The sequence below is a fragment of the Mugil cephalus genome, chromosome 3, assembly GCF_022458985.1.
Source record: "Mugil cephalus isolate CIBA_MC_2020 chromosome 3, CIBA_Mcephalus_1.1, whole genome shotgun sequence".
NCBI classification, from domain to species: domain Eukaryota; kingdom Metazoa; phylum Chordata; class Actinopteri; order Mugiliformes; family Mugilidae; genus Mugil; species Mugil cephalus.
In genome coordinates this window covers 18,256,211-18,282,590 of record NC_061772.1, presented here as the reverse complement: position 1 = coordinate 18,282,590, position 26,380 = coordinate 18,256,211, and the positions used below count along the sequence as shown (strand labels likewise).

The 26,380-nt window shown below is 39.4% G+C and overlaps 2 protein-coding genes across 2 annotated transcripts; one reads left to right on the top strand and one right to left on the bottom strand.

Annotated features, from left to right (window-relative positions):
- Positions 1-2,536: 2,536 nt before the first annotated feature.
- On the bottom strand, positions 2,537-13,895 carry slc22a18 (solute carrier family 22 member 18). Its single transcript, XM_047581740.1, has 10 exons — positions 13,316-13,895; positions 12,772-12,869; positions 12,539-12,684; positions 10,623-10,755; positions 9,752-9,864; positions 5,771-5,881; positions 5,133-5,233; positions 4,917-5,018; positions 4,171-4,291; positions 2,537-4,001 (listed from the first exon to the last, which is right to left on the bottom strand). The coding sequence occupies exons 1-10, from the start codon at positions 13,466-13,468 to the stop codon at positions 3,814-3,816; spliced, it is 1,266 nt and encodes a 421-aa protein (XP_047437696.1). The 5' UTR covers positions 13,469-13,895; the 3' UTR covers positions 2,537-3,813.
- A 1,338-nt stretch (positions 13,896-15,233) lies between these two features.
- Positions 15,234-25,604, top strand: LOC125005913 (very-long-chain (3R)-3-hydroxyacyl-CoA dehydratase-like). Its single transcript, XM_047581565.1, has 11 exons — positions 15,234-15,484; positions 17,131-17,176; positions 17,297-17,370; positions 17,654-17,818; positions 18,526-18,577; positions 18,713-18,823; positions 19,730-19,857; positions 20,189-20,301; positions 20,383-20,489; positions 20,582-20,713; positions 23,346-25,604. Exons 1-11 carry the CDS (start codon positions 15,404-15,406, stop codon positions 23,420-23,422), a joined length of 1,086 nt encoding a protein of 361 aa, XP_047437521.1. The 5' UTR covers positions 15,234-15,403; the 3' UTR covers positions 23,423-25,604.
- Positions 25,605-26,380: the final 776 nt, after the last annotated feature.

The window sequence follows — 26,380 nt, the reverse complement described above, 5'->3', positions numbered from 1 at the left end:
AGATGCACCTAAAGAGACAGGGAGCAGCAGCGTGTTTCTGATAAGGAGAGCTGTGGGGTGTAGCAGAAAAAGAAATAAGAAAGCCAAGGTATAAAACATTTAGACCGAGGGCTCGTCCGCTTCAGATCAGGTCCCTGGCCTGCCTTGGACAAATCAGATAGGTAACCTGTGCTCTTTTTAAGAGAGACAGTGAGCCTCATCTCTCCGTGCGGCAGGTGGAGACAGATGCCTCATTATCCATGCCACACGGGACAAAACAAGCCCGGGACCCGATGCCCCCACCGCTGGCGTTTAGTTTCCAGCGCGCCGACACAAGGCGGCCTTGGACCATAGCCGGGGCGCGCTCATCTCTGACCTCAGTGAGCGCAGGTCGCTCGCAGAGTCACATTAAACTTTCAGAGGACCCAAAGATCCCCGTCAGGAGTGTTAACAGCAGCATTGTCCCGGCTCCCCCTCCCCCCCGCCCGACTCAAAGGGCCAACTGTAACAAGGCACCCCCTCCTGTGGTCGGGACGGCCCCCCTGGGTCCACAGATACAGTGACACCCTTCAAATCCATCTGCAGCTCCTTTGAGTCAGACAGAGAGGCAGAGATAGAAGATTTAACAGCATGTACCTCGGTTGTTTTACACCGAAAGCGTGTTTTTAAAGGCGGTTTTAAAGGCGCAACGAGCAGCGAGTGTATGAGTGGGATCAGACTCAGATGATGGGATTCCCACTGAGACGCCTGATCACATTATAGGTGCAGCACACCTAAACAGGCTTTTCACAACTAAGACTTACTAAATGTATCCTTATCCTAATGGCTTGGACTTTCAATGCAAATAAACATACTGTATGTGACCATTTGTAGCAAGAAATTAGTTTCTAATATGACAAAAAATGCAATTAAAATAAAGTCAAATTCACAAAAGTGTCTCCAGCTTTTTTGATCTCTTAGATCTCTTAGATATGACACACTTATTTTAATCTGTTCCTCTGCGGGTGTTGCAGTGGCAGTGGTTTATGTTTGGCGCATGGTCATAATTAGAGTAACCAGCCTGAGAGGGCGTGAATAAAAAAAAAAAGGCGTGGAGGCACTGCTACATCTCACATCACTTTTACACCTGCTGCAAGAGCTGTGATGTCTGTCTTGCCTCTGTCTATGTCACGGAGCTGGCTCCTAGCAATTTTATTTGCAACACTTAAAACGCTTTGCTTAGAAAATATCTCTTAAAAATCTCCAGAATAGTTTTAGGCTTTTTCCGTTTCTTTCTTTTTTTGTACTAAAGAAAATTTGTAATTTCATGCATTTATTTAAAAAAATAAATCTAAATGTCACATACTTCTGTTTGTGCGACGGGTTTTGTTGGATATTTGTCCCGGTCCGTAATAACTCCGACCCCCTACTGCTAAAATAAGATCATATTTATCTGGGATTGCTGAATATAATATTTCATTATTTTGCAAAAACAATGAGAACACCTGCTCCAGATTTTGTGACATCACTTCACCATGCTGCCACTTGGCAGCAGAAACCTGCATGTAAATATAACAACTGACTGCGATTAACACCAGGGGGTTTGTTTATCCTCCTCAGAAGGGTATGTCAGTTGTTTTCCTGTGCTGGTGATATTATTATTTGCTCATACAAATCCTTTTTAATTATCCCCCGCAGCATTGTATTACATGAGTATTACATGAAAATGTTTTTAAACATGAAAAGTAAAATTTGGACTTATTTGTACCAGTTCTTAAGCAGAATTTATTTGCTGGTGGGTAATAATTGTACTTTATACATTTACTTTAGTGGTTCCAGACATACAAGGCTCTAATCCTTGCTCTTATGAAATATTGAATCATTTTCCTTCTTTTAAATGAAGTTAATCCAAAACAAATCTTGAAGCAGCAACACACTGAGCCAAAGCAGCCAGGAGAAAGCAGAACGACGTAGTTTACAGTTCAGTACAATGAGCCCTGGAAAGACCTGTACTCTAGGGCATGGGTCTTTAACAGGGGGTCCGTGACCCCTAGGGGGCCCCCAAAGGTACTGCAGGGGAGTCGTAAAATCTTTGGTTGATTAGACATTTTTAATATCATAAGATTTTATATAATTTTTTTTGTTTGTTTTTTAATTTTCACCCGCAAATTTGAATTTCTTTAAATACACATTAACATGAAACCAACATATTTTAGTAAAGGGATAAATGGAGGCAGAAGATGTTGTATTTCAGTCAGCACTTCACTCATTCAGCGATACAGGAGCTGTCTCACCAGCTACTGCTTCACACAGAGCGCCACACTAGACCTGTCAATCTAAGCCTCCTGTACACAGTAGGCCCCGCCCCTATCACTGCTGAGCCAATCACAAGGCTGCATATTACATGTCCACTCTGTTAACTTCCCCGCAATTAGGTGAGAGCCTATTCAGTCCCCAGGTGATATATTTATGTTGAAGACCTCTGCATTAGAGAAACAACACAACACATTCACAAACAACTTCCTCACTAAAGTAGAGCCAGCTCTTCAGATCAGGACTCAGCAGTCTACACGAAAACTGTAGGATGAAGGGACACTTTAATAAGGACAACAGTGTACAAACTTTAGCCGGTACGCTGCTGCAACTGAACAAAATGAACAAAAGCAAAGAAAGTTATCGAATGCAGATAAAGAATAAAGGAGGCGAAATGATTACTATCACATCAAACACAACACATACACAAAAGGACAAATTCCTTGTGAGCATACAGTGGAGGAAGCCATCTTGTAAAATTGGAAGGTGAGTGTCAGGTCATGAGAAGCATGACTAAGATGAATATATTTTTTTTTTCGGTGAAATGGTAACAACTCAACTGATCTGCAGCTCATTGTGGTTTATTACAGTATTGAGAAAATGCGTAACATACATGACAATGACAGATGATAGTGAAGAAAGTTGCAGCACATGATTTCTGACAGTAATTAATGCGGGTACAATTACGTCATGTTCCTGAAAAAATAAAGCATTTAGAAGAGAAATGGTCCACTTAGCAGTGCAAGCATTGAATGTATTGCTTCTTTAAATTATCTTTATTATTCATACATATAAAAATAAAATGATTCTTAATAAAACATGAGGAATATGTTCATTTCATATTAAAAACCACTGGCCTGGTATTTAAACTCTTTAATAAAAATAGTTAATATAAAATGTATAGAAGTAAACTGATGCACAGTCAGTGGCCAGTTCATTAGGTACACTACTGAGAATGAATGTATTCTAATATAATAAGTGTTTTATTTGGATAAAATGACCATGAGAGCTGCTGTTTCAAATGTGTTTTCATTCTGTATTTGTATTAATTTGTAGCATTATTAAATTTTATTTTGTTGCAAGGTCACGTTTCTATTATTTTGGCAAGCCTATTTTATTCAACAGGCTAGGCTACATAACAGAAACACTTTTAATTCAATCCAGTTTCATAGCACCACAAACCACGCCCTCCAAAATGATCATCCAGACCAATTACCACCTTTCTGACACCTTTTCAACATAAACTGAACATTAGAGATTTAGTGCAGGACTGATATATCAGAATGCATTCAGTCTTGCCTAGTGTGCCTAAAGATCTGGCAAATGAGTTTATACCACATAGTCTGAAGTGAAAAGTGTCTCCAGGTAAAATAGAGGATTTGCTGCCCTCTAGTGGTTTCCTGCACAAACTGCACCAACAGTGCATAAAATTAAAGAATGATTCCAGCTGATCTCATTATAAAATATACTACTACTGACACAGTTCAGTTTCATCTCCTCTTCCTTTTTCTGGACTAAAATACACTCCAAGACAAAGAGGTTTCATTCCTTCCGCTCGTCCGGCTTGTTGAGGCGTCGCTGCAGAAGGTAAACAAACACGGCAACGTTCACAAAGAACTGGATCAAACCTATCGAGGAAACGCCGTACTTCACATACAGGAAGCCGCCGACGGTGGGTCCGACTGTACGAATCAGAGACTGAACAGATGCGCAGAGTCCCAGCATCGTGCCTGTGTGCGAGAGAAGAGTGTCTTCAGTGAACAATAGGGTTACTTCTCTTGCTATCTGATTTAAATATGTTAGCTTTGTAAAGTTAAACTTCCGTCCCTCTTATTTAAATCGGCTTTAGTCAGACGCAGTCACGTATGGTGAAAAGCAGAAAAAGCAGGACGAGCTCACCTGTGTCGGACGACGGGACGCTCTTGGTGAGTATGCTGTCTGTGATCACATTAAACACACTGAGAGAAAGCACCATGGGGACGACGGAGAGACAGAACTGGAACACGTTCTGCATGTAAGCCTGCACAGAGGGAGCAATATTCAAATAATAAAGCTTTATTTTAGTCGCTGGATAATAACAAGAAGTAAACAATCATCTTGTGCCTTAGTGAAGAATAACAGCGGTTTTTGTGCAATCATTTTAATTATTAATAATTATTATTATTATTCCCAGAGGATGAAGCCCAACTTCTCTGGAGATTTCCTGACTTTTACTATTCCCATACCTGCTATGCCTGTAATATAAATGCAAAGCTTTAGTAGTGCATCAACAGAGACATATGATCATGATCTAAACACTACACGCAAAAGACTACAGTTAAACATATGCTGCAGCTTTTAACATAATGACCAATAACACGTAGTTAAAATGTTCCACTACAGGAAAAAACAATATAGTGTATACTTCTATATTATCAAATGGAAAATAATTCAGATTAAGTTAACAACTTAATTTGCTGAAGGGAATTTAGGAAAAATTGATTGACAAAAAAAAAGAAGGCTGGAATTAAATGCATAATGGTAAAACTGTGAATTAATCACCCAACTTCCAACAAATCTTTTTTCCAGAAAGCTTGGAAAATGATCCAGTTCACAGTACGTGAGTAAATATTTCCCAGCTGAAGTGTGTTTGTGTTTTTGTGTACCTGAGCCAGTCCCACCAAAGAGGAGAGTCCGATGGAAAGCAGCAGCAGCGAGTTCTCAGAGTATCTGGCTGTGAGGCGACCGATCACTCCTCCCTGAACAATCTGAAACAAACATCTGGGTTTTACTGACGTCAGTCTACAGTCTGTCATCGCCATGGGCTGCGTCGCGTGACAAACTAAATCAGACCATAGGATCAGGTGGTATTTCAGTCTCACCATCGAGATGATGCCAAAGTAGGCCATCAGGTAACCATTTTGCTCAGGTTCCAGCTTGAAGAACTCCAAAGCAATGATTGAGAACATCACCTGAAAAATGCCTTAGAAGAGAAATACTTCTTTTAGATTTACACATTTCTTCCCAAAAACACTTCTGATGACCTGGCATGTTTTAAAACCTTTCTTTTCCCTAGCATCACCTTCTTGCGGTTTCCAAATACGTGTCCAAGCTAGTTGAGATATAAATATAAATATCATGTTGTAGTGTATTTGAAGATGAGATAAAGATATGAACAAAAAGAATACAGTGATTTTCTGTTTCTGTTCTTGTGCATGCTGGCTGACCATTACCTTGGTGTCTTGGCTTTTAAGCTAACTTTGTGTTTGTTATTTCCCTTGTAAATATATTTTAAAATGTACGTGTTTAACCCAATTTTCTTAACCCTATCAGCTGTTTGATGCCTTTCAAATAGGCTTTAGAGAATTTCAAAATCTGATTGATTGAACACACACAAAAATGGATCTGTACCCACAATGAGCACAGCACTGTACATTTCTACATTTGTTTCCTAATTCAATGACCCCCAAAACGCGTGTGATATCAGCGCACACAAGTTTCAGCTCACAATAACTCTCACCTGATGGCAAACCTGCGACAATCTTGATAAAAAAAGTCGGCATCACTCTTGGAAACTTCATCAGCCTTATGATCTCTCCTATGTTGAATACTGACTTCTTTTCATTTTCACCTGCAGCAAAATAAAAGAGGAAAGATTAAAGTGATCTGTATTCCCAGATCAACTCAGATTCACCCTGGATCTAAAATGCTTCCTCGGACTGAATGCTAGCATACTGAACTAATGTGGCTTTTATTCATCACCAGAAAAAGTCTAACATATAGTTCTCTGCATGTAAAGCCGTCCATTAGCTGTAGCCTCTTATCCTTTATAGGATTGGGTGACACAACGGGCTACCATTCACACTTAATTCTGCATTCACATTATGTGAGGCATCCATTATAACCACAGCTGTCATGAGCTGTTTATCATGCGATATTCAGACTTGTGTAGTTGGTAGTTTGGACTTTGAAATGTTTGACTCTTGAGAACAGTAAAGCATTCTTTGTCCAGGCATTTCAGCCCTTCCCTGTGATTTTTCCTACTCCTCATTTATTTTCTTTGGGCTTTGACTTTTTTGACTGTATCTGGATTTCTGTCATCTGCTTATTCCTGTGGTTTATTGATTACATGGAATATTTTACTCTGAAACAGATGTAAGCATCTGAATAAAACCTCATAATCGGACATTTTTGTTAAAGGAGGCGTAACGAGTTGGCACATGCTTGATGACATTTTCAAAAAATGTCATTTAGCTGTTAACTGTTACGGTTTTCTTAGTAATCCCATTACCACGTGAACACCTATCATTTTGTGTATATAAATTCCATCTGTAGCCACTGCTCCACAAGACCTTATATTTGATCAAATTATCTAACCCATAATCATTTGAACCAACCCAAAAAATGGTAAAATCTATATGTTTGCTGACAGGTGTAACAGTGGTGGAGCGGTTAGTACTGACTCGTGTGTGTAGAGAAACACCCAGAGCAGGAGTGAGTCTTAGTAGACATCTGAGTCTTAGCAGTTATCTGATAATGGCTTAGAATAATTGTTTTCCAAAGGTGTAGATGGAGACAAAGTAAAGACCTCAAAGGCAAACAGCGTAGGAGCAGCCTCAAAGCACTTTGTTCCTTCCTCAGGGCAGAGACTCACTGTGAATGCTAAAAGAACGAGACAAATGTCCACTTGCTAAAATTTGTCTTTCCAAGATTCAAAGTATTTTTGTCATACATGCAATGCTGTGTGTGCCAAGTTAATTTCTCTACCGAACCCTACATGGGATTGAGCTAAAAGTCGACAATATTGAAGCTAAATACAATGGGAGTCTGTCAGCATAACCTCAGGAGTTGACTTAAGCAGATTTTCTCAACATAATTCAATATTTAATTAGCAGCTGCTGCCTTCGAGGTCGAATTGGACACACGTTAGCAGTCCAATCTTCGGTCCAATCTTTAGGACAAACAACCAGTCACAACAGGAGACATACGACAGAACCTCAGATGTACCATAGAGGGGTGTGACATACAACAAATGCACTTCAATCCTCCAGTGTGGTCTAAAGCTAACTTCCAAACATAAAACCAAAGCTTTTGGCTGTTTGAGTTTTTGTATGGCTGCTTGTTCAATGATTTGTGTGTTAATTCTCAAATGTAAATGCGTTCTTTTGAGCTAAATTTAAAAGAAGGTAATGCAGCATAGATCTACTGTGACCCAGAAACCTAATATTGAATGTAACTCAATAAGCGTTTCATGTCACCTAATCAATGCAATTTATCTTTTTTTTTTTTTTTTTTTTTTTAATTGCGTTGACACAAGCACGGGAAGATGATGATATTTAATCCAGCTACCAAAGCTCTGACAGGCTCAGTCCTTCTTTTAACCAGACATCTATGAGAGTCTGGCCTTTTAAAATCCAATACATCTAATTCATAGTGGTCTTTGCCTCTGACTGACCATAAAAACGACAAAGAAATAGGTCAATAGGAATTTATTTGTTAATACGTAAATCTTTCAATGGACTTCCTCTAATTAAATGTGTGTTCCTACGATCATTAACTTGGTCTCCACCTGGCTGGATGCTGTTGGTAGATGGGACTTCTTTGGCGAGGGTGGTGGGCAAGACTGTATGGACTTGAGCCCGGATGTTAGCTTCATGTCTTTTTTCTTCTTGGCCGCCCAGTTGCACAGTTTTTCACCAAGTCTGAGCTTCTTATTCGCTGCCAGTTCATTTCGCATTTTCTCAGTCTCACCTCTGTACATGTTCCTCTCTGCCGTTACTGCTTTGAGCTTCTCTTTGCGGCTCCTCATCGTCGCCTGGCACTGCTGGAACTGCACCGATATCTTTGTCAGGTTCTGCTTCAGTTCCTCACAAAGCTTCTGCGTCCTCCTCAGCTCCTCAGTCTGGGAGAGCAGCTCTTTCTGTAAGGCCTCGATCTTCTGGAGAGACACGTCTTGGCAAGATTTCCTCACCGGTTTTTGTTGTAAAATCACTATTCTTTCTCCCAGCTGATTCTCCACAGTGCGCAACGCTTTTATCTCTTTGAGCTTGTCCCTCTGAATGTGAAGGTCTTCCTCGCACTTCCTCAGTGCTCGCTTCTGGTTATCTGCTTCATTTTCGTGGACCCCCCTCTCCTGCTCAAGCTTCTGCTTCTCCAGCTTTAGGAGGTGGATTTGCCTCATCTGCTCCTTACACTGACAGTCCTTCTTGTTCAGGATTAATTGCTGGCTGGTGATCTTGTTACTCAAATCCGAGCACTCATTTTGACACTGCAGCCACTTGTCGTTGAAGCTGTCTCTCTCTTTCACCACCTGCTCCAGGTGCTCCTTCAGTTGTTGCTGCTGAGTTCTCTGGCTGATCGCCTTCTTCTTCACTGACTGCACCTGTTGCTTCAGGACTTCAGTCTGCTTGTGCTTCCGCCTCAGGTCCGTTTGCTGGACCCTGATCTTCTTACCCAACACCAGCAACTCATTCTTGCACTGCATCAGTTGGCTCTTCATGTTGTCTCTGTCTAGGAGCACGCTGTGAACTCTTTGCTGGTTCGCCTTGAGCTGTTCGCCAATCGTCACCAGAGACTCCACTTTCTTCTTGAGGATCCCGTTTTCCTCCTCAAGGTTTTTGTTCTTCCTCTGCATGCGCTTGTATTCCTGTTCAGTGCCACGGAGGGGTGATGACATGCCATGATGGTGATAGGCTGACACGGGGCCTTTCTTATGCGCATGCTTGTCATCAGCCTCAGACTCCATATTTTTTTTTTTTGCCAGTTTCTACAATAACACTGATTTGAACTAGATTTGAAATGATCGCCTTGGTTTCCTAGCGACAAAGAATCGCAGGACTTTAAAACATTCCACACAGTCACTCTGCAGCTGATCATCGATTTATTTCTAATCCTGTTGACGCACAAAACAATGCATTTTGTGTAAAATTTCCTGATATAACCTCAACATTATTGCACTGTGTTTCACATGCAGTGCCAGTCCCCTTCATTGTCCATCTCACTAAACAGGCTTGCAAAGTAAAAGCACACGTTTCTATTAAAATGTCCGTTCATCATTCCCAAAGACACAATCTTTTTTTGGACTTCCATGGTTTGGAATCAAACGCGATAATGTTTCAGATAGACTAAAGGAAAGGGACAGCAAAAAAAATAAAACCCCAATCATAGGAACTTAAATTGTTTTACAAGAGATGCTTAAAGACAAAGAGGTGTAGATGAGGAAGAGATCTGCAGTGATGTGGCAACAAGAGACCATGAAATGTTTAAGAAATCTAGCAGCTTTCAGCAATAATGGACTGTTTACATTGCAACCATCTGTACTTATTAAACATTCACTGTTTAATTTGTGCAAGCAGGTGTAATACTACATCTTGCAGCACAGATCAGAAATTGTTAATACTTGGTCATATATTTCAGAAAGAATAAAGTAGACCACATTTTGATCAAAACAATCAAATAAAAAAGATTAACAAACAGCTGAAGAGACAGAAGAGGGTCTTACCTTGAGTGTTGCTTTTTGAAGCTCCATCTTTTGTCGTTTTTGGTATAAACTTTAAAACCAACAGAAAACTTAAGGTACTTCCTGCAACCCCAAAATATGCAGCAAACGTTTCACTGCGAATTACAAAGTAAAAGCAGCGTCAGCACATACATCTGTCAAAGTTATTTTCATTTAATTTCCCTGTGTGGTTTAGGTCTAATTCTCTTATGGCCTCTAGGGGGCAGCAGAGCAAACTAAAACACAACACTGACATCTTTTTATGTTGTTGATAGTGTTTTACTGGTAAATTAGTGTTTATTTTTAATTCACTTAAGATATTATAATACATATTGATCTTGATCGACTTAATCACTATAAATATTTCTGTTCTGGCTTTGTTTTCATGTGTAAATTGCGGGTTACTGGTTGAATGTAATAAATAGCAGTAGTGGAAAAAATGCATAACATAATGACTGACTCAAAACATGTCACCCAGCCTTAATGTGCATTCTTTCTGCCGTGGAGTAGCTGTGGATAAACATGTCTTGGAGCAACAGCAAACACACTTGGACCAGCACTATTTACAGTGCAAAAACATGTTGTTTTTATTCTACTTCCTTTGCAAAGTAGTTGCTGAATGTCTCTGTCTGCTTTCTGCTGCATTTTTCTACTGCTGCACTCATGCTCCATGGCTTTATCATTGATTTGGATCATTGACATTTGGGTGTAGATTCCTCCCTCTTTCCAGCCTGAAACCAACTCTTAAATGTTTGTGAGTCCATCTCTTTATTGGAATGGAAAAGCGAACAATTATTTCTTCTGATCAGCCCAAAAATCAAATTTTCAAATAAACTCTGACAAAGAGGATGTGGATGTGGACACCATGACTTACCCAAAGTTTTTACTTAGCTGTCCGCCTAACGTGGAGCCGACTATGATACCGATGCCAAAACAGAGGCCTATTTTGGATAAAGCGCCAGCCCGTTTCTCAGGCTCTGTAAGATCTGTCACCACCATCTGAGACGCTGCACACAAAATAACAAAGTAAAGCAAGTCAAGTGTTTGTGTTTCCAAGGATTCCAAGAATTAGGATAAACTTTACACACCCTATAATATCCTTTATATTATCCTAAATACATCAAAGTTACTTATTTTTAATACATAGTATTGCTTGATATTGCATATATATCTGACTGAATTTAGAAAGTTTACATAAATCACCACCAGAGGGGTGTATTAAGTAGCCTGCAGTCCATTGGATAGTCCTACAACCAATCACTTAGACAAATTATGTGACATATGACATTCTTCTTGATAACTGCCTTGATTGCTGTTAAATGTTTTTTTGCTGTCATTAAGAAAGCGGAAAGAAATAAGTGACTCAATCCATAGCTGGATTGGATTTTTAATTGTGGAGCATGTTTTATTCAAAACATAGACAAACAAAACGCAACTGGATAGCTGTCCAACCAATCAGAGCCACTGTTGTAAACAAAATCAACTTCATGGCACTGAGCGTATGACTATGTTGTATTTACTCTTCTGTCCATCACCACATAAAACCGCCCCAATGATTTGATTGGCCTGGCAGATTTACTGAAGCATAATCTGTTCCCAACAGCATGAATCCAGACCAACTTTCTCCCCCACAGATATTCTGTGGACAAAAGAAGTTCAGGCTAGATCTACACTCACTTGCCACTTTATTAGGTACACCTGTTCAATTGCTTGCTAACACAAATAGCTAATCAGCCAATCACATGCCTGCAGTTCAATGCATTTAGACATGCAGAGGTGATCAAGACAACTTGCTGAAGTTCAAACCGAGCATCAGAATGGGGAAGAATGGGGATTTAAGTGACTTTGAACGTGGTATGGTTGTTGGTGCCAGACGAGCTGATCTGAGTATTTCAGAAACTGCTGATCTAGTGGGATTTTCACGCACAACCATCTCTAGGGTTTACAGAGAATGGTCCGAAAAACAGAAAATATCCAGTGAGCAGCAGTTGTGTGGACGGAAATGCCTTGTTGATGTGAGAGATCAGAGGAGAATGGGCAGACTGGTTGGAGATGATAGAGAGGCAACAGTAACTTAAATAACCACTCGTTACGACCAAGGAATACAGAATACCACACCAGGTGCCACTCCTGTCAGCTAAGAACAGGAAACTGAGACTACAGTTGGCACAGACTCACCAAAATTGGACAATAGAAGATTGGAAAAACGTTGCCTGGTCTGACGAGTCTCGATTTCAGCTGTGACATTCAGATGGCCGGGTCAGAATTTGGTGTAAACAACGTGAAAGCATGGATCCATCCTGCCTTGTATCAATGTTTCAGGCTGGTGGTGGTGGTGTAATGGTATGGGGGATATTTTCTTGGCACACAGGGCCCAAAGTGTGCCGGCTACTTCCAGCTACTTCCAGCAGAATAATGCACCATGTCACAAAGCTCATATCATCTCAAACTGGTTTCTTGAACTTGACAATGAGTTCACTGTACTCCACTGGCCTCCACAGTCACCAGATCTCAATCCAATAGATAAAGCACCTTTGGGATGTGGTGGAACGGGAGTTTCGCATCATAGCTGTGCAGCCAACAAATCTGCAGCAACTGTGCTATCATGTCAATATGGACCAAAATCTCTGAGGAATGTTTCCAACACCTTGTTGAAAGTATGTCACTAAGAATTAAGACAGTTCTGAAGACAAAAGGGGGTCCAACCTTTTACTGTCAAGGTGTACCTAATAAAGTGGCCGGTGACTGTGTGTACCGAGTTTAAACTGTTTAGTTGTAGATGATACTCACCAGGTAGGACATGCATAAAGATAGTAGGGAGTTTGTGTATGAACAGCATAGCAGGACTGTCTGCGATGGCCAGCAGCAGGAAGAAAACAATATTTGCACCACAGGCCAGAGATAAAGCTGCTCGTGCCCCAAAAAGATCTCCAAACCTGCCAAAAACACAAAACCCAAAGCCATTTTTTCACTACCGTATGAGAAGAGTGAGCCTGTGTAGGATATGAAGAACAGAACCGTACCTTCCAAATATTGGGCCCCCAAGCAGCTGAACCACACCTACCATGGTTTGCAAATAACCAAACCACAAAGTGTCAAAGCCAAGTTTCTTTGCCAAATACTAAAGAGAGACATGACGAAAAAGCACACATTAAAATACAATCATGTACAGCAGTAGTGCAATATTTGGACACATGTACTTATTCAATGGTTTTTGCATACATTTGCAAAAAAAAAATGTTACTGAAAGCAGCAAGAAATAGAAGCGTTATTACAAATAAACATATTTCACACTTCACATTTCACACTTCACACTACATGCAATTAAATCATTCTATACTGAAACATTAGAGGATATAACTAATTAATTAACTAAATGTTAAATGTGCCATATAATTCAGGTTATCCTTCATGGATATCGTAATAAATACCACAGAGCAACTATAAAACACTGTAATTTAACAGAATCACTACATTTCCTGGGTCGATTATCTTTCATTGGGCGTACTTCACAGCCCGCATGGAAATTTGAGCTTCTTCCTCTCACTTCACATACACAGTACTTACAGGGGTGATAGAGAACTGTAAAAACATCCATGTGATGTCCAACGCGCAGATAAGGTACACGATGTAAATAGTCTTCATCCTCTCTGCCTCATTAGCTCTAGAGGCAACCGGTGCTCTGGACGTTTCCTCGGTCGTTTCCCCTTTTCGGCTCATTTTGTTTTTATACTTGATGAAAGGCCCTTTAGAGGATTGTTATCGCTCAATGAAACAGAAAGTAGACTGGCGTGTGCAAACCAAACTCTTGTTTCAACTTGCCAGTAAAATGTCCTCTGTCCCAGTGAACTCTCACATAAACTGTTAGCTAACCTGCCGCTGGTTGTACTTTGAAACAATGAGGCGTTTAGGAGGAGGCGTTACCCTTAGAGGTAGATGTTAACAGAAGCTAGGTACAAAAAAGTTGCGATCCGAACAAGAAAAAAATTACGTTCCCTGATTAAACCTTGCTCAAAGGAAGATCCGAAACCAATATAATTTTCACCAGATTTGGATTTCTATTGGAAATACCGTGAAAATAAATCGAGCTGAGCCAACCTGAACGTCTCTTAAAGAAAATCCCAAAGACAAGTTTAGGGCAGTGGTGCGTTCACTAACATACACGGAAATTGGACTTTAAAGCTTTCCCGATGTTCTGTTTATTTATCCTATTTTGAGATATTTTTGAAAGATGATAAATGATGAACAATACATGAATATTCTAATGTGTCACTGAGATGAAGGTTATTTTCTTGGTTTGTTATTCCTGCAGTTTTATCGACATTTGAATTCATCGTTTAGAGTATTAGAATAATATTTTCTTTATGCACACTGACGCCTTTACGGACCAGCTTTTTTTAGGGCTCTGTTTGTCCAATCACATGTCGTTATTGTAGGTACGTCAGTGTAAACAAATGAGAAACGCCACCCTGATATAACCAAGTATTCTGAAAACATCCCCAAAAAGCGTGCAAAGTGGTCTCAATACACATCTGTTATCTCTTAATGTATTGAGTTTAATGTAAGAGGAAAGGGGTAGTCATATAAAGCATTTTTTCACACTTCTCGTCCCACAGAAGACTGATAGAAAAATAAACCCGGTTTGCCATAAAGCCAGTCAAAAATTCAGTGCCTGTATTGCCGATATTATTAATAATGATCATATCTCATAAGGTTAACGCCTGTTATATTTTACCAGGTGAACCGTGTCAAAAGGTTGCTGAGGGAACGTATTCCTTTTTAATAAGATCATGAGCTGTGTTGTGTCTAGGTTGAGTTGGTATACAATATCTCTCATCTACAGTCCATGATTAGTTTAATGCATGAAGGCATAAATGAGCAGACAGACAACACACTTGTCATCATGATTATGCGCACCTTTTCCTTGTCTCAATAGTCTCTTAATGCCCTCTTGTGGCAGAATGTAGGATGTAAAACAAATGTCCTGAGCGTGCAGGCCTAAAGACTTTTATAAATGTACTCACAAGTGACATCTATACACAGAGTCTTGTGCTATATATCCAAAAATAGAAAAGCAAACACAGTGAATTACAAACAAAAATAAATAAATAAATAAAAATAGAATTTATAAGATGTCATAAAATAGTATTTGTTATGAAAGAAACAACAAACAAAAGGCTAAACATAATAAAAACTGATATTTTGCTTATTATGCTTACTTATTATAAGCATTATTAACATTTAACGTTCATTATCATTCAAAGAAGCGCAACCAATTACGCATACATAAAACTACTTCAAAAGACAAAATATCACAAAGGTACGATAGATTGTACTAATCACACAATTGCAAACATGACAATGTTGTTTGCAATTAATGAGTAGCTAGACGTTATTAGTTTGCAGACCTTTATTTTGATACCGGAGACACTTTACGATTTTTATTTTGAAGTTCGATAAGGACATCCTCCCGGAAGTACTATGCTCCTTCAGCATCATCTGTGTGGCCACCATTGCCTGTATATACTACAGTCCACCTGTCCACTTTGTGTGTTTGGGGGTTGTCAGAGCGTCAGATGAAGGCTTCGGTGCACCCGTTGCAGTAATTCTACCGCTGTAGTTTTGGTAAAATAATGAAATTGTGAAGCGTGAAAAATGCAGATTCTGACTCCTCATGTTTACTGGGCGCAGCGGCACGGAGAGATTTACCTCCGGGTTGAACTGAGCGATGCCAAGGTAGGACGGTCCTCCACGTCCCTGGCTGTCTTCAGCCTTAACTTATAGAGTTCATAATGTCATCAGTTAAAATGTTCTTTAATAATGCAGGTGTTATGGTAGTTAGCTCATATGTTGCGACTGTAGCGTGTTAGCTACGCGGTGGTGTACGGTTCAATTTGTAAATGATGACTGCATTTGAATTTTAACCTCTGCTTGAGGACAAAAGAAACTAGACAAACATTACTTAATATTTGCTCTTCTTTTGTTTTAAATAGTAGGCATTTATTGCCTAAATAACACAATTTAAGCACACGGTTAGCCATTTATTTGCCCTTGCAACACTAACGGTTTTAAACAGCTTTGTAAGTTAACGCGATAAAAAGCGTTTTTTTTATTATTATTTTATTTTAACGAGGGTTACATCATTATTGCTTAACAAATTAAAGCAATATATAAACATTAATTATTTATTATTAATTCATTAATTCATTAATTTTAGTTTTCTGATTATTAGTCAGCAAACAGTGACAAATGCCTCCTGTAATAGTTGATAGATTTCTCAATTCAAAAATAGCTGCTGTAGTGTAACTTCCTGTTTCTTTTAACAGCTGCTATCAACTTGTGTGAAACAGACCAATAATAATTAAAAAAAAAAACTGTTATATTTTCTGGTAGTTAATTCTACATATGCATAGCTGCTGATTCTCCATGTAAAGCAGGCCGGTGTTCAGCTCGCCTCTTTTTAATTTGCTGCTTCTCACTCGCCCATTCACAAACCAATTACTGCAAGATACTGCAGGGTTGTCCATGAGATTTCATTGTTGTTTGGACACCAGAGGGGCTATGATTAGTGGATATTGCTGCTACATCTCATGCCACTGCTTCTACTATGTGCTTAAACAATGCTCAGCAGAAAGCTTTGAAGTTACCAAGCATACATTTAGATGTGTGTCAGTCAAAACCTGTATCGAGGGTTTCACTTTAACGTTGGCTTCTTAAATTTCATCGCACTGCCTCCATGTTTGCATTGTTAACATCAAATACGTGTTCTATACTCCCTGACATTTGCAGCTTCCTCCATACTAATCCTGCATCTGTTGGAAGGTGTCTTATAAAAGATGCATGAGGTTTTATGGCAGTTCTGGATCTTGTTTAGCCTCTTAGGAAAATTGATTAATGGCAACTGAAACAGGATAAGAGCAGAACAGCTATCAAGTTACACGCATATATGTCATAGTACAACTAATTAAGTATAAAGTTGAAGCAACAAGAACAAAAACTTAACATTATAACCTTGATGGATTTTTTTTTTTGCAGCACCGTGAAGTACTTTTGTTTGTGTGTAACAATAACCCTGGTGATACCCTAAATTTGTCTTATTCTTCGTAAATATCATCTTCACTGCCAACTTATCCTACTCTGTAATCAAAGCTTGATATTGCTATGAATACGTGGCCTGTTTTTAAAAACATATGTTCAGCAGGAGGAACATGAGTAGGACTTAGTGAAAAAAGGTAGATTGGGAAAATCTTTGGCCCATTTTTATGGGATTAGATGACAATGATAAAAATAAATATCACCATACTTCTTTAATTTCCACCTATTTGTTTTGTTCATATTGCAACTCATTTTGGGGTTTTAATAGCTCGCTTTGTGTTTTACAGAATCTCAATATCAGCCTTCAGGAAAACAACACTCTTCAGTTCAGTGGTTGGTACTTAAACTTGTGCAAATAAAAATAATGAATGTATTCCATGTGCTGTTTTTCCACATGAAACATGATGCGAAGCAATATATCGTAATAACCTACACTGTGATATTGTGCTGTAGCACAGGGCCATGGAGCAAAAGGAGATAATGAATACGAGTTCAGACTTGAGTTCCTGGAACCCGTTAGACCTGAGGTATTGATCTTTTATTTATCATTACAATATGGCGTTTATATTACTTTTGCTTCTGTGATCGTATCTTGTGGTGTCAGTCCATCTTCCAGTATTTCTTTGGAATAACAATAAATTTGTGAAACTAAATAATATTAAAAACTTAACTAAATAATGTTTAAATTAAACTGTTGTAAAATATACAGGATTATTGGTCTTTATTTTTTCAAACTTAAAGTTTTTGCATACATTCATTTTCTTCTTCTTGCCCAGTGTCCAAAAGACTTTTGTAATGCTATGTCCTCAGATTAACCATAAATCCACCCAGCGTCAGGTGGACATCAAAATCAGGAAGCAGGAAGAGCGCTGGTGGGATCGGCTGACGCTGCAGGAGAAAAAGCCTCTGTTTCTAGCTCCAGACTTCGACCGCTGGCTGGACGAGTCAGATGCCGAGATGGAACTTCAGGCTAAGGCAAGAACTTAAAGAATTGTAACCACTCTGAAGAGAAAATAAATTTGTGTTTACTTTTGGAAATAGTATCCTATTTACTATCCTATTCTATTTTCGTCTGTTGTTGGAAACAGGTTTTGTCAGATTATGTTTGCCAGGGTTGGAGTAGATGAAGGCCTCTTTCAGCCTCAGGTCCTTTTTATGTTTGGCCATGCAAAGTCAGCCCATGAAATGTTGCATTGTAGTTTGGCAAGGCTCAAATAATACCTGACAGTTATCTTTCTTACCTGGTTGTTAAAACTGTACAAATATACTGTAACAACTGCTCTATTTATGCTGGTTAAGTTTTCACAAATTCACTCTTATCCAGTAACATATATCTGTCATTAAAAATGAAGAGTTGAAGAGAATAAGTTGACCTAGACTGAAATTGTTTTAGCAGTGAAGACTGTGCTTATCTTTGCTTTAATTATTTTCACAAATCTTCTCTCTGTCTTGGTTGTTGTCTGTTTGACTGTACAGCCTCATTGTTTAGATCAGGTAGATCCGCACTTTTATTTTAAAAAGCCAATTACATTTATTTCTCTTTTTTTATTTTGAGTCAGATCCAAAACATAACTCCTGATGTAGTTTAGATGTCTGCATTTAATAAATGTAGTAAATACACGACAGCCATGTCTCTTCAAGGAAAAACGTGGCTGATTGTAATTCACCCATTGCTCTTTCAGGAAGAGGAGAAGATAAGCAAGATCAGTGTGGAGTCGAGAGTTCGTGAAGATCGTGAGTTGTCCTGAGTTTTTCTTACATAATTCTAGCCGCTCTATCATCAGTGTTGTCGATGAATTCAGTTTCCTCACCTGGGAGTGTTGCAGGAATTTTATTTGCATCAGTTGATTTTAGTCCTCTCTTCCTCAGCTTTCCTCGGGCTGAAGAAAGGTTACTTGTTTATGTACAACCTGGTGCAGTTCCTGGGATTTTCCTGGATCTTTGTCAACATGACCGTGCGTCTCTTCATTCTGGGTCAAGGTTTGTAAAAACAAATTTTTAAAAAATTATTTTAAATTATGAATTGGAGGTTGTAGCTAGAAAATTCACACTTGTTGGCAGGGTTTCGTAACCTCAGTTGCACTTACCAGACTATAAACATGTTTATGTAAAATTAAAATGTTAATTTTACATAAACATGTTTATAGTCTGGTAAGATTGATTGACTTTTGAAGTGAACTTCAGCCATGCATTTGAGGAACTGCAGTTTTTAAAAACTGTTTTAGCCGTTAAGGTTGCTGCACGGTAAAAATTCCCAACTCTGCGGGAAGAAACTTTAAAAAACACACCGTACTTGGGTCTGATTTCCAACTTTCCATGTAGCATTTTTAGTTTATTCCAGTGTGGCAGATACATGCGCGAGATAAGTAATTCACCACATTTTATATTTAGTCAACCTATTGTCAGTTACTCCGTTCTTTTCCTCTGTTTGATACATCACACAAATCCTGGTGTAAGTGAAGACAAAGACACTCAAGCAGTCGAGTAAAAGCAGAATTGGCAGACCAAATAATGATAAAAAACAAAAAACAGGATTTTAAACTGAAACAATTATACTCCTTAATTGCTTTTGAACATTCTGGACAAAATAATTAATTACTGGACAAATGTTTCTGAGTAAGTGTTTATGGAACACAAAAACCGTAGAGACACAATTAGCACCACTGTGCAGCAAAATACAACAAACGGGAGGTCCAGAAAACGCAGTGAAGAGCTTTGTGTTTTTGTTTGTGTGGATCGCAAATGAGCTCATTTCAATAGGAACAGGAACCCCGGTACACAGCAGGGATTTGTTTTGCAAATGATCGTAGTTCTGGTATTGGCTCATGCAGTGTGCTGTTAATCACATCTGTCTGCGTCTCTCTCTCTCTCTCTCGCCCTCCACAGACTCGTTCTATGATACCTTCCACACCACAGCTGACATGATGTATTTCTGTCAGATGATGGCCGTGCTCGAGGTCATTAATCCGTTGTTGGGTCTGGTTAAGACTGGATTTTTTCCTGCCATGATACAGGTAACAGTTGGGAGACACTCCTTATTTTATTGCGCCATCTCCGCTGTGAATAGAAAATGCTGTTGCCACTCCTCAGGGTTCATCCGATGCATGTTGCCCAGTACTGGTGTGAAGAATTTGGCAGAAGCACTGTGCTTCCACTGGAAACTGTTGAAGAACACTGTCTGCAACATATTTTGAGACTAAGATTAGTTCAACTTGGTATCCATCCACTACAACTTCCTGATTTTCTTTCCGTTTGTAATAACTGTGAGAGATAACTCAGACTATATACCTATTAAGGTTAATCTGAAATTCTGTTTCTGTTTGTCTTTCCATTTGATTTTTACAGGTGGCCGGGAGGAATGTCATTTTGTTTGTCATCTTCGGCAGCCTGGAGGACATGCAGAACAAACCTGTAGTCTTCTTCGTGTTCTACCTGTGGAGCATCATTGAGATCTTCAGGTCAGCTCAGAGCATCACTCACCTGGTCAACATGTGTTGTTGACTCCTGTTCTAACATTAGCTAGTGTTTCTCTTTGTCAGGTACCCGTTCTACATGCTGGCCTGCATCAGCACAGAGTGGAAGCTGTTAACGTGGCTCAGATACACCATCTGGATGCCTCTGTACCCACTGGGGGTTTTAGCTGAAGGTTGGCCACTCTGGGTTTATATTCTAAATATTGGTGTTACCTTTGGTCGCTGGACTGACAGTCTGCTGTTCTGTTCTTGTTTTTTTTTTTAGCGGTGGCAGTGATCCAGTCCCTGCCCATCTTCGATGAGACGCGTCTGTTCAGCCTTCCTCTACCTGCGATGCTTGGACACTATTTAAGCTTCTCCTACACTCTGCAGCTCTACTTGGTCCTCATGTTTCTGGGTGAGACAGAAACCAGATCAAACGTTAACATTTAATCTACAGTGGGGGAAATAAGTATTTGATCCCCTGCTGAATTTGTAAGTTTGCCCACTTCCATAGAAATGATCAGACTCTGGTTTTTATGGTTGTTTACTGGTTATGGGTATAGACAGAATATCAATCGAAAATGCATAAAAAACACACAATCTAAAAGTTATAAATTGTTATGTATTTTATTAAGGGAAATAAGTATTTGATCCCCAACAATTCACTTAGAATTCAGGCTCCTACAGATTGGCTGGTGCGCATGTGGCACACAGCTGTGCTCAGTCAACTAATTACCAATACTCCTGATCTTAACTCGTCATGTATATAAAGCACACCTGCTCTAAGAATCAGTTTCTTACATTCCAACTTCTACAGCACCATGGGCAAGACCAAAGAGCTGTCAAAAGATGTCAGGGACAAGATTGTAGACCTGCACAAGGCTGGTATAGGTTACAAAACCATCAGCAAAAGGCTTGGTGAGAAGGTGACAACTATTGGTGCCATTATTCGCAAGTGGAAGACCCATAAAAGGACCATCAACTGTCCTCGGTCTGGAGCTCCCCGCAAAATCTCGCCTCATGGAGTGAGGATGATGATGAGAAAGGTGAGGGAGCAGCCTAAAACAACACGGCAGGAGCTTGTTAATGATCTGGAAGCAGTTGGGACCTCCGTCACCAAGAAAACAGTTGGCAACACACTGCGCCGTTATGGATTGAACTCTTGCAGTGCCCGCAAGGTCCCCCTGCTCAAGAAGGCACATGTACAGGCCCGCCTTAAGTTTGCCAGTGAACATCTAAATGACTCAGAGAAGGCTTGGGAGAAAGTGCTGTGGTCTGACAAAACCAAAGTTGAGCTATTTGGCATTAACTCGGCCCGCCATGTTTGGAGGATGAAAAAACGTGAGTATGACCCAAAGAACACCATACCCACGGTTAAGCATGGAGGTGGAAACATCATGTTTTGGGGCTGTTTTTCAGCAAAGGGTACAGGGCAACTTCACCGCATTATGGGGCCAATGAATGCAGCCATGTACTGTAACATCTTGGACAAAAACCTTCTTTCCTCAGCAAGAACACTGAAGATGCCTCGTGGGTGGGTTTTCCAACATGACAATGACCCAAAACATACTGCCAGGACAACAAAGGAGTGGCTCAAGAAGAAGCATATTAAGGTCATGGAGTGGCCTAGTCAGTCTCCAGACCTTAACCCGATCGAAAACCTGTGGAGGGAGCTGAAGCTCCGAGTTTCCAAGAGGCAGCCAAGAAACTTGAAGGATTTAGAGACTGTCTGTAAAGATGAATGGGCCAAAATCCCTCCTGCGCTGTGTGCAAACCTGGTGACCAACTACAAGAAACGTCTCATCGCTGTGCTTGCCAACAAAGGTTTCTCTACAAAGTACTGACTTGTGTTGTGCTTGGGGATCAAATACTTATTTCCCTTAATAAAATACATAACAATTTATAACTTTTAGATTGTGTGTTTTTTATGCATTTTCAACTGATATTCTGTCTATACCCATAACCAGTAAACAACCATAAAAACCAGAGTCTGATCATTTCTATGGAAGTGGGCAAACTTACAAATTCAGCAGGGGATCAAATACTTATTTCCCCCACTGTATACCTGTCTGGTTGAGTTGCAAATGCGATTTGGCCATATAGAATCAGAGTCTTTATTGCCACGTATGTTTGCGCATAGGAAGGAATTTATTTTGGTGGTTGGCACAATAACCATAAGGTAGGAAGAAATCAAACAATAAATAATATATAGATTGAGGGAGAGCTGTGCAGTTTGTGCATGAAAGAAACAGTCTGCACTTGTGTTTTTAAGTAAATGCTGAGTGACAACTTGTGGGTGAATCTGTGCAGGGTTGGAGGCATCTTTAGAGCACAGTTATGCACAAATGACTTTTACTTTGTTGGTCTGCTGAGGCTAATGGCACCGGTGCTGACGCCTATGGCAGTAACCAGACCGAAAAGTAACGAGGATTTTGGTGCTTTGTTTCGGTGCCACTGAATTTTGAATTAGCAGCCTCTTACCTCTATTGCTGTGCCAACACTACATCTGACATCACGTCGGTTTTTCCCTGTGTGGATGTGAATGTGAAACGGTCAAAAGTTTGGCTGTACTTCACCTCAAAAGAGTCAGACTCGGCAACCCGCAACAAGTCCTCGAAGGCAATATTGTGCAAGAGAGGTAACACCTTGATGATTGAACATCTGATGACGCATAGCGTTTTTTTAAAAGCAGAGAAATGTACCGTTTTGATAGCCTGCAAGTGAAACCCCACACTGTATTTATTATGATTATTATGACAGTTTGTTGAGAATTTGATTTCATATTGTTTAATTTATTTCTTATTTCTTCCTAGTAAGGATAAGCAGGATTAGAAGATGAGATGAGATTCTGTTCAACTTGCACGTCACAAAATGCCTTAAATATAAAAAGGCACCGTTTTTGGACAAAGTGTATGTTTTCCTTTCTTTAAGCACTGGTTTTGGCACCGATTCAAAAGTAATAGTTTGGCACCCGTATCAGACAACACCTTAGCCGAGACAGTAATTACTGAGCTCAATACTGACAGAAGCTCTGTTCCTCCCTCCAGGGCTCTTCATCAACTTCCGACACCTGTACAAGCAGAGAAGGAGGCGATACCGCTCCAGGAAAAGGAAAGCCCAGTAACTGATCAACACACTTCCTTTGCACACTCCCCGAAGCAGCTGTTTTCCTCTTATTGCCTTTATCTTCATATTCTAACTGGGCGCCTTGCTCCATCTTAGAAATCTTCCTGTACCAGTTGATCCTCACTGTTGAACAGATGTTACATGGAAACACGCTACAGGTTGATACTTGACTGCTGTGATTTCACTCTCTTAAAAGAAACTCAGTATATATTAACATTTCCTTGCTGGATGTGTCTATCTACAGCCACTGTTTTTGTTTGTGCACACGCTTTGTTCACTGACTTTCTTCTGGCATTCACAGAATTCATTTTGTTTGTTAATTTTCTTGTTTTGGATGAAGAGAAAATTGTTTTCTCACATGGATAATATTAAATGATTAAACCAGTAGTGTAACCCTGAAGCCACATTAAAATAAAAAGTAATTTGGTTTAATCTTTTGGGAGGACAAAAGTTATTGTTTACAGGTGGCAAAGGAAAACTGTTTACAAGCATTTCATTGTACAGAGACACTTCAGTACATCAGTCATTTATGTTTTATTTATGTATTTCACATTATTTCTAATTCAGATTCCTGTTGGTTCAACAGTTACAGTTTTACCATTAAAACAGCTTTGGTCATTATTACAAATCACAAATCATACACCATTTAGATTCGATAATGGGGCATGAAAAAACAATCCTGGATAGTCCTCTAATTAAATACTACGTCGCTGTTACTCTTTTGTCCATCGCTACATAAGCAGACCACGATCAATCCTCAACATAGAGGCCCCAGACCAACTCTTCTTGACTCACTATTAGTGGTAAAAAGTATTTTTTTAAAAGAAGAGAGTTTGAAAATGGTTCCTGCTCAAATTAGAACTGTGGCATAAACGCACAGAAATACCTAAACTAATAGTGAAAAAAAAAATGTTCTGTGATGTGAAACAAACTTAAAACAAAGGCAACTGGAACGTTTTTTTGAGTTTTCTGAGAGACTTCTAGAGATTCCAGTTGCCTTTTCCTTTGTTTATGCTGGTTGACTGTGTGGATAATATTAGCGGTGGTGACATTTTTAACCGTAATAATCTAAAATAACACTATACTTCTATTGTTCTGTAGTGCTGGACTAAATGTCGTATTCAGGATCCTGCATTACTGACTCTTTACTTGGATCTGTCATTCGGTGCTTTGAATATAAACACTCATGTAAATTACTGCGCCTGAGCTGTTATTCCAGCATAATTCATGCAGGGATAAACATTAGTTGCCTACAGCAGAAGATTTGGCAAAAACGCATGAAAATGACGTTAAACTGAATGAAAACTAACCCCAAAATCCTGTAATGTGACCTCTAACAACCACTTAAGGCTCAAAGAATCAGTGCTTTACACAAGAAATGTTCAAGTTGTTCTGTTTGACATGGAGCCTCAAATCTACTGGGTATAAAACAGAAGTTTTTCAACAACTTCATTGACAACATTAAATTCATTCAGTAGAACATGACCTAGACAGAATGTGTCTTATTAGCATGTCTCTTTCTGTTTTGATCCAAATTGCTTAATGTGGTAGAAACTTCAGTTTCTTTGTACCATTTTATCTTGGTCATTATTATTTTAACACATCAAATTTAAGGTATTGCTTCAAAAAAAAAAAAGTTTTCTTAATTTCAAAGCTAATTATTTGTGTCTAAATTCTTAATTGGTTTCACTTCAGTAGCTCTAAAGTTAATATTTTTCCTGTTGCTTGGTGACATGTCATGACTGTATTTGACTGGTGAGAATTTTAATTTGTAACTTGGCATTTTAACTGTGAATGTTCCATTTTAATCATTTTTGATTGGGGCACAGACTCCTGACCAAAGCGCTCAGCGACACTGTTTGACAACTGTGGCTAAACTTCACAGTTATTCAGAAATGAAGGAGGTCATCAAGATTCACAGGTCAGTCAGTTTTTTTGTTTTTTTTTTTAATTTCTGTGAATCATCCGTCCTCTTCTTACCAGAACAAAACTGAATGACATGTTTTGTTGTCTTTTCACATTAATTTCTGTTCATGTTGCTTTAAATTGTTTGGTTGCGAGTGCTCACATTCTGTCCTATTTATTCTGTTGATTGAATTTGTGATTGTCCTAACACGGACCAATTCCTAAGTTTGCCTTCCTTAAAAAGAAATAAACACTCCTATTTTGGAAATGCCGTACCTTTTCTCCTGTTGTGACTTTTTTTTTTTTAGTTGTTGCCATTTTTTTGGTGTCCATTACATGTTTTACAGTGGAGATGCAGACTGTGGTCGCAGAGAGGAGTATGACATGAAACAGGTCCGACACAGGTCCCTGGCCAGGATCAGTTATTTGGTGTGATGCATCTTAACCACCAGGAGGCGCTGTCAGTGAGTAGACAACTGGAGCAACACCTTGTCAGTCTTAAATCTGCAGACACTTAAATGCACCTCAGTTTCTTGTGGACATGCTGAGACACAACCAAACATCTCTGTGAGCTGTTCAGAAATGAAAGAAAGAACACATTTCTGATTTTAGTGGGACCTTTAACGGATAGGATAAGTTTTCAACGATGGTCATCAAACTGTAGTTGAAGAAAACGGAGACAGGGTCAAATTAAAGTCCTTATTCACAGTCCTTTAATGTTTCTGCTTAATGATGGAAACTGTTCATCCATGTTGACTCCTCTAAATGACTGGGGGGTAGTTTTCATTTGGACCATCTTTCAGGGGTTGAGCTTAGAGAAGAGGTCACCTACCTCCACTGGTTCTTAACAGACACAGTTATATGAAATTCAAGTGGGCACCAGCCAAAGTTGTTCAACCAGTCATTCAGAACTGACTGAAGAAGGATTTATTAATACCAAGTAGGTGAACTTTGTACTTGGTGGTTGAAATCTGATAAATTCGATCCTGAAATCCTGCAGTTGACAAAATTATCAAAATCCATTCTGCCTTTCTCTGATTCTACCTTTCTT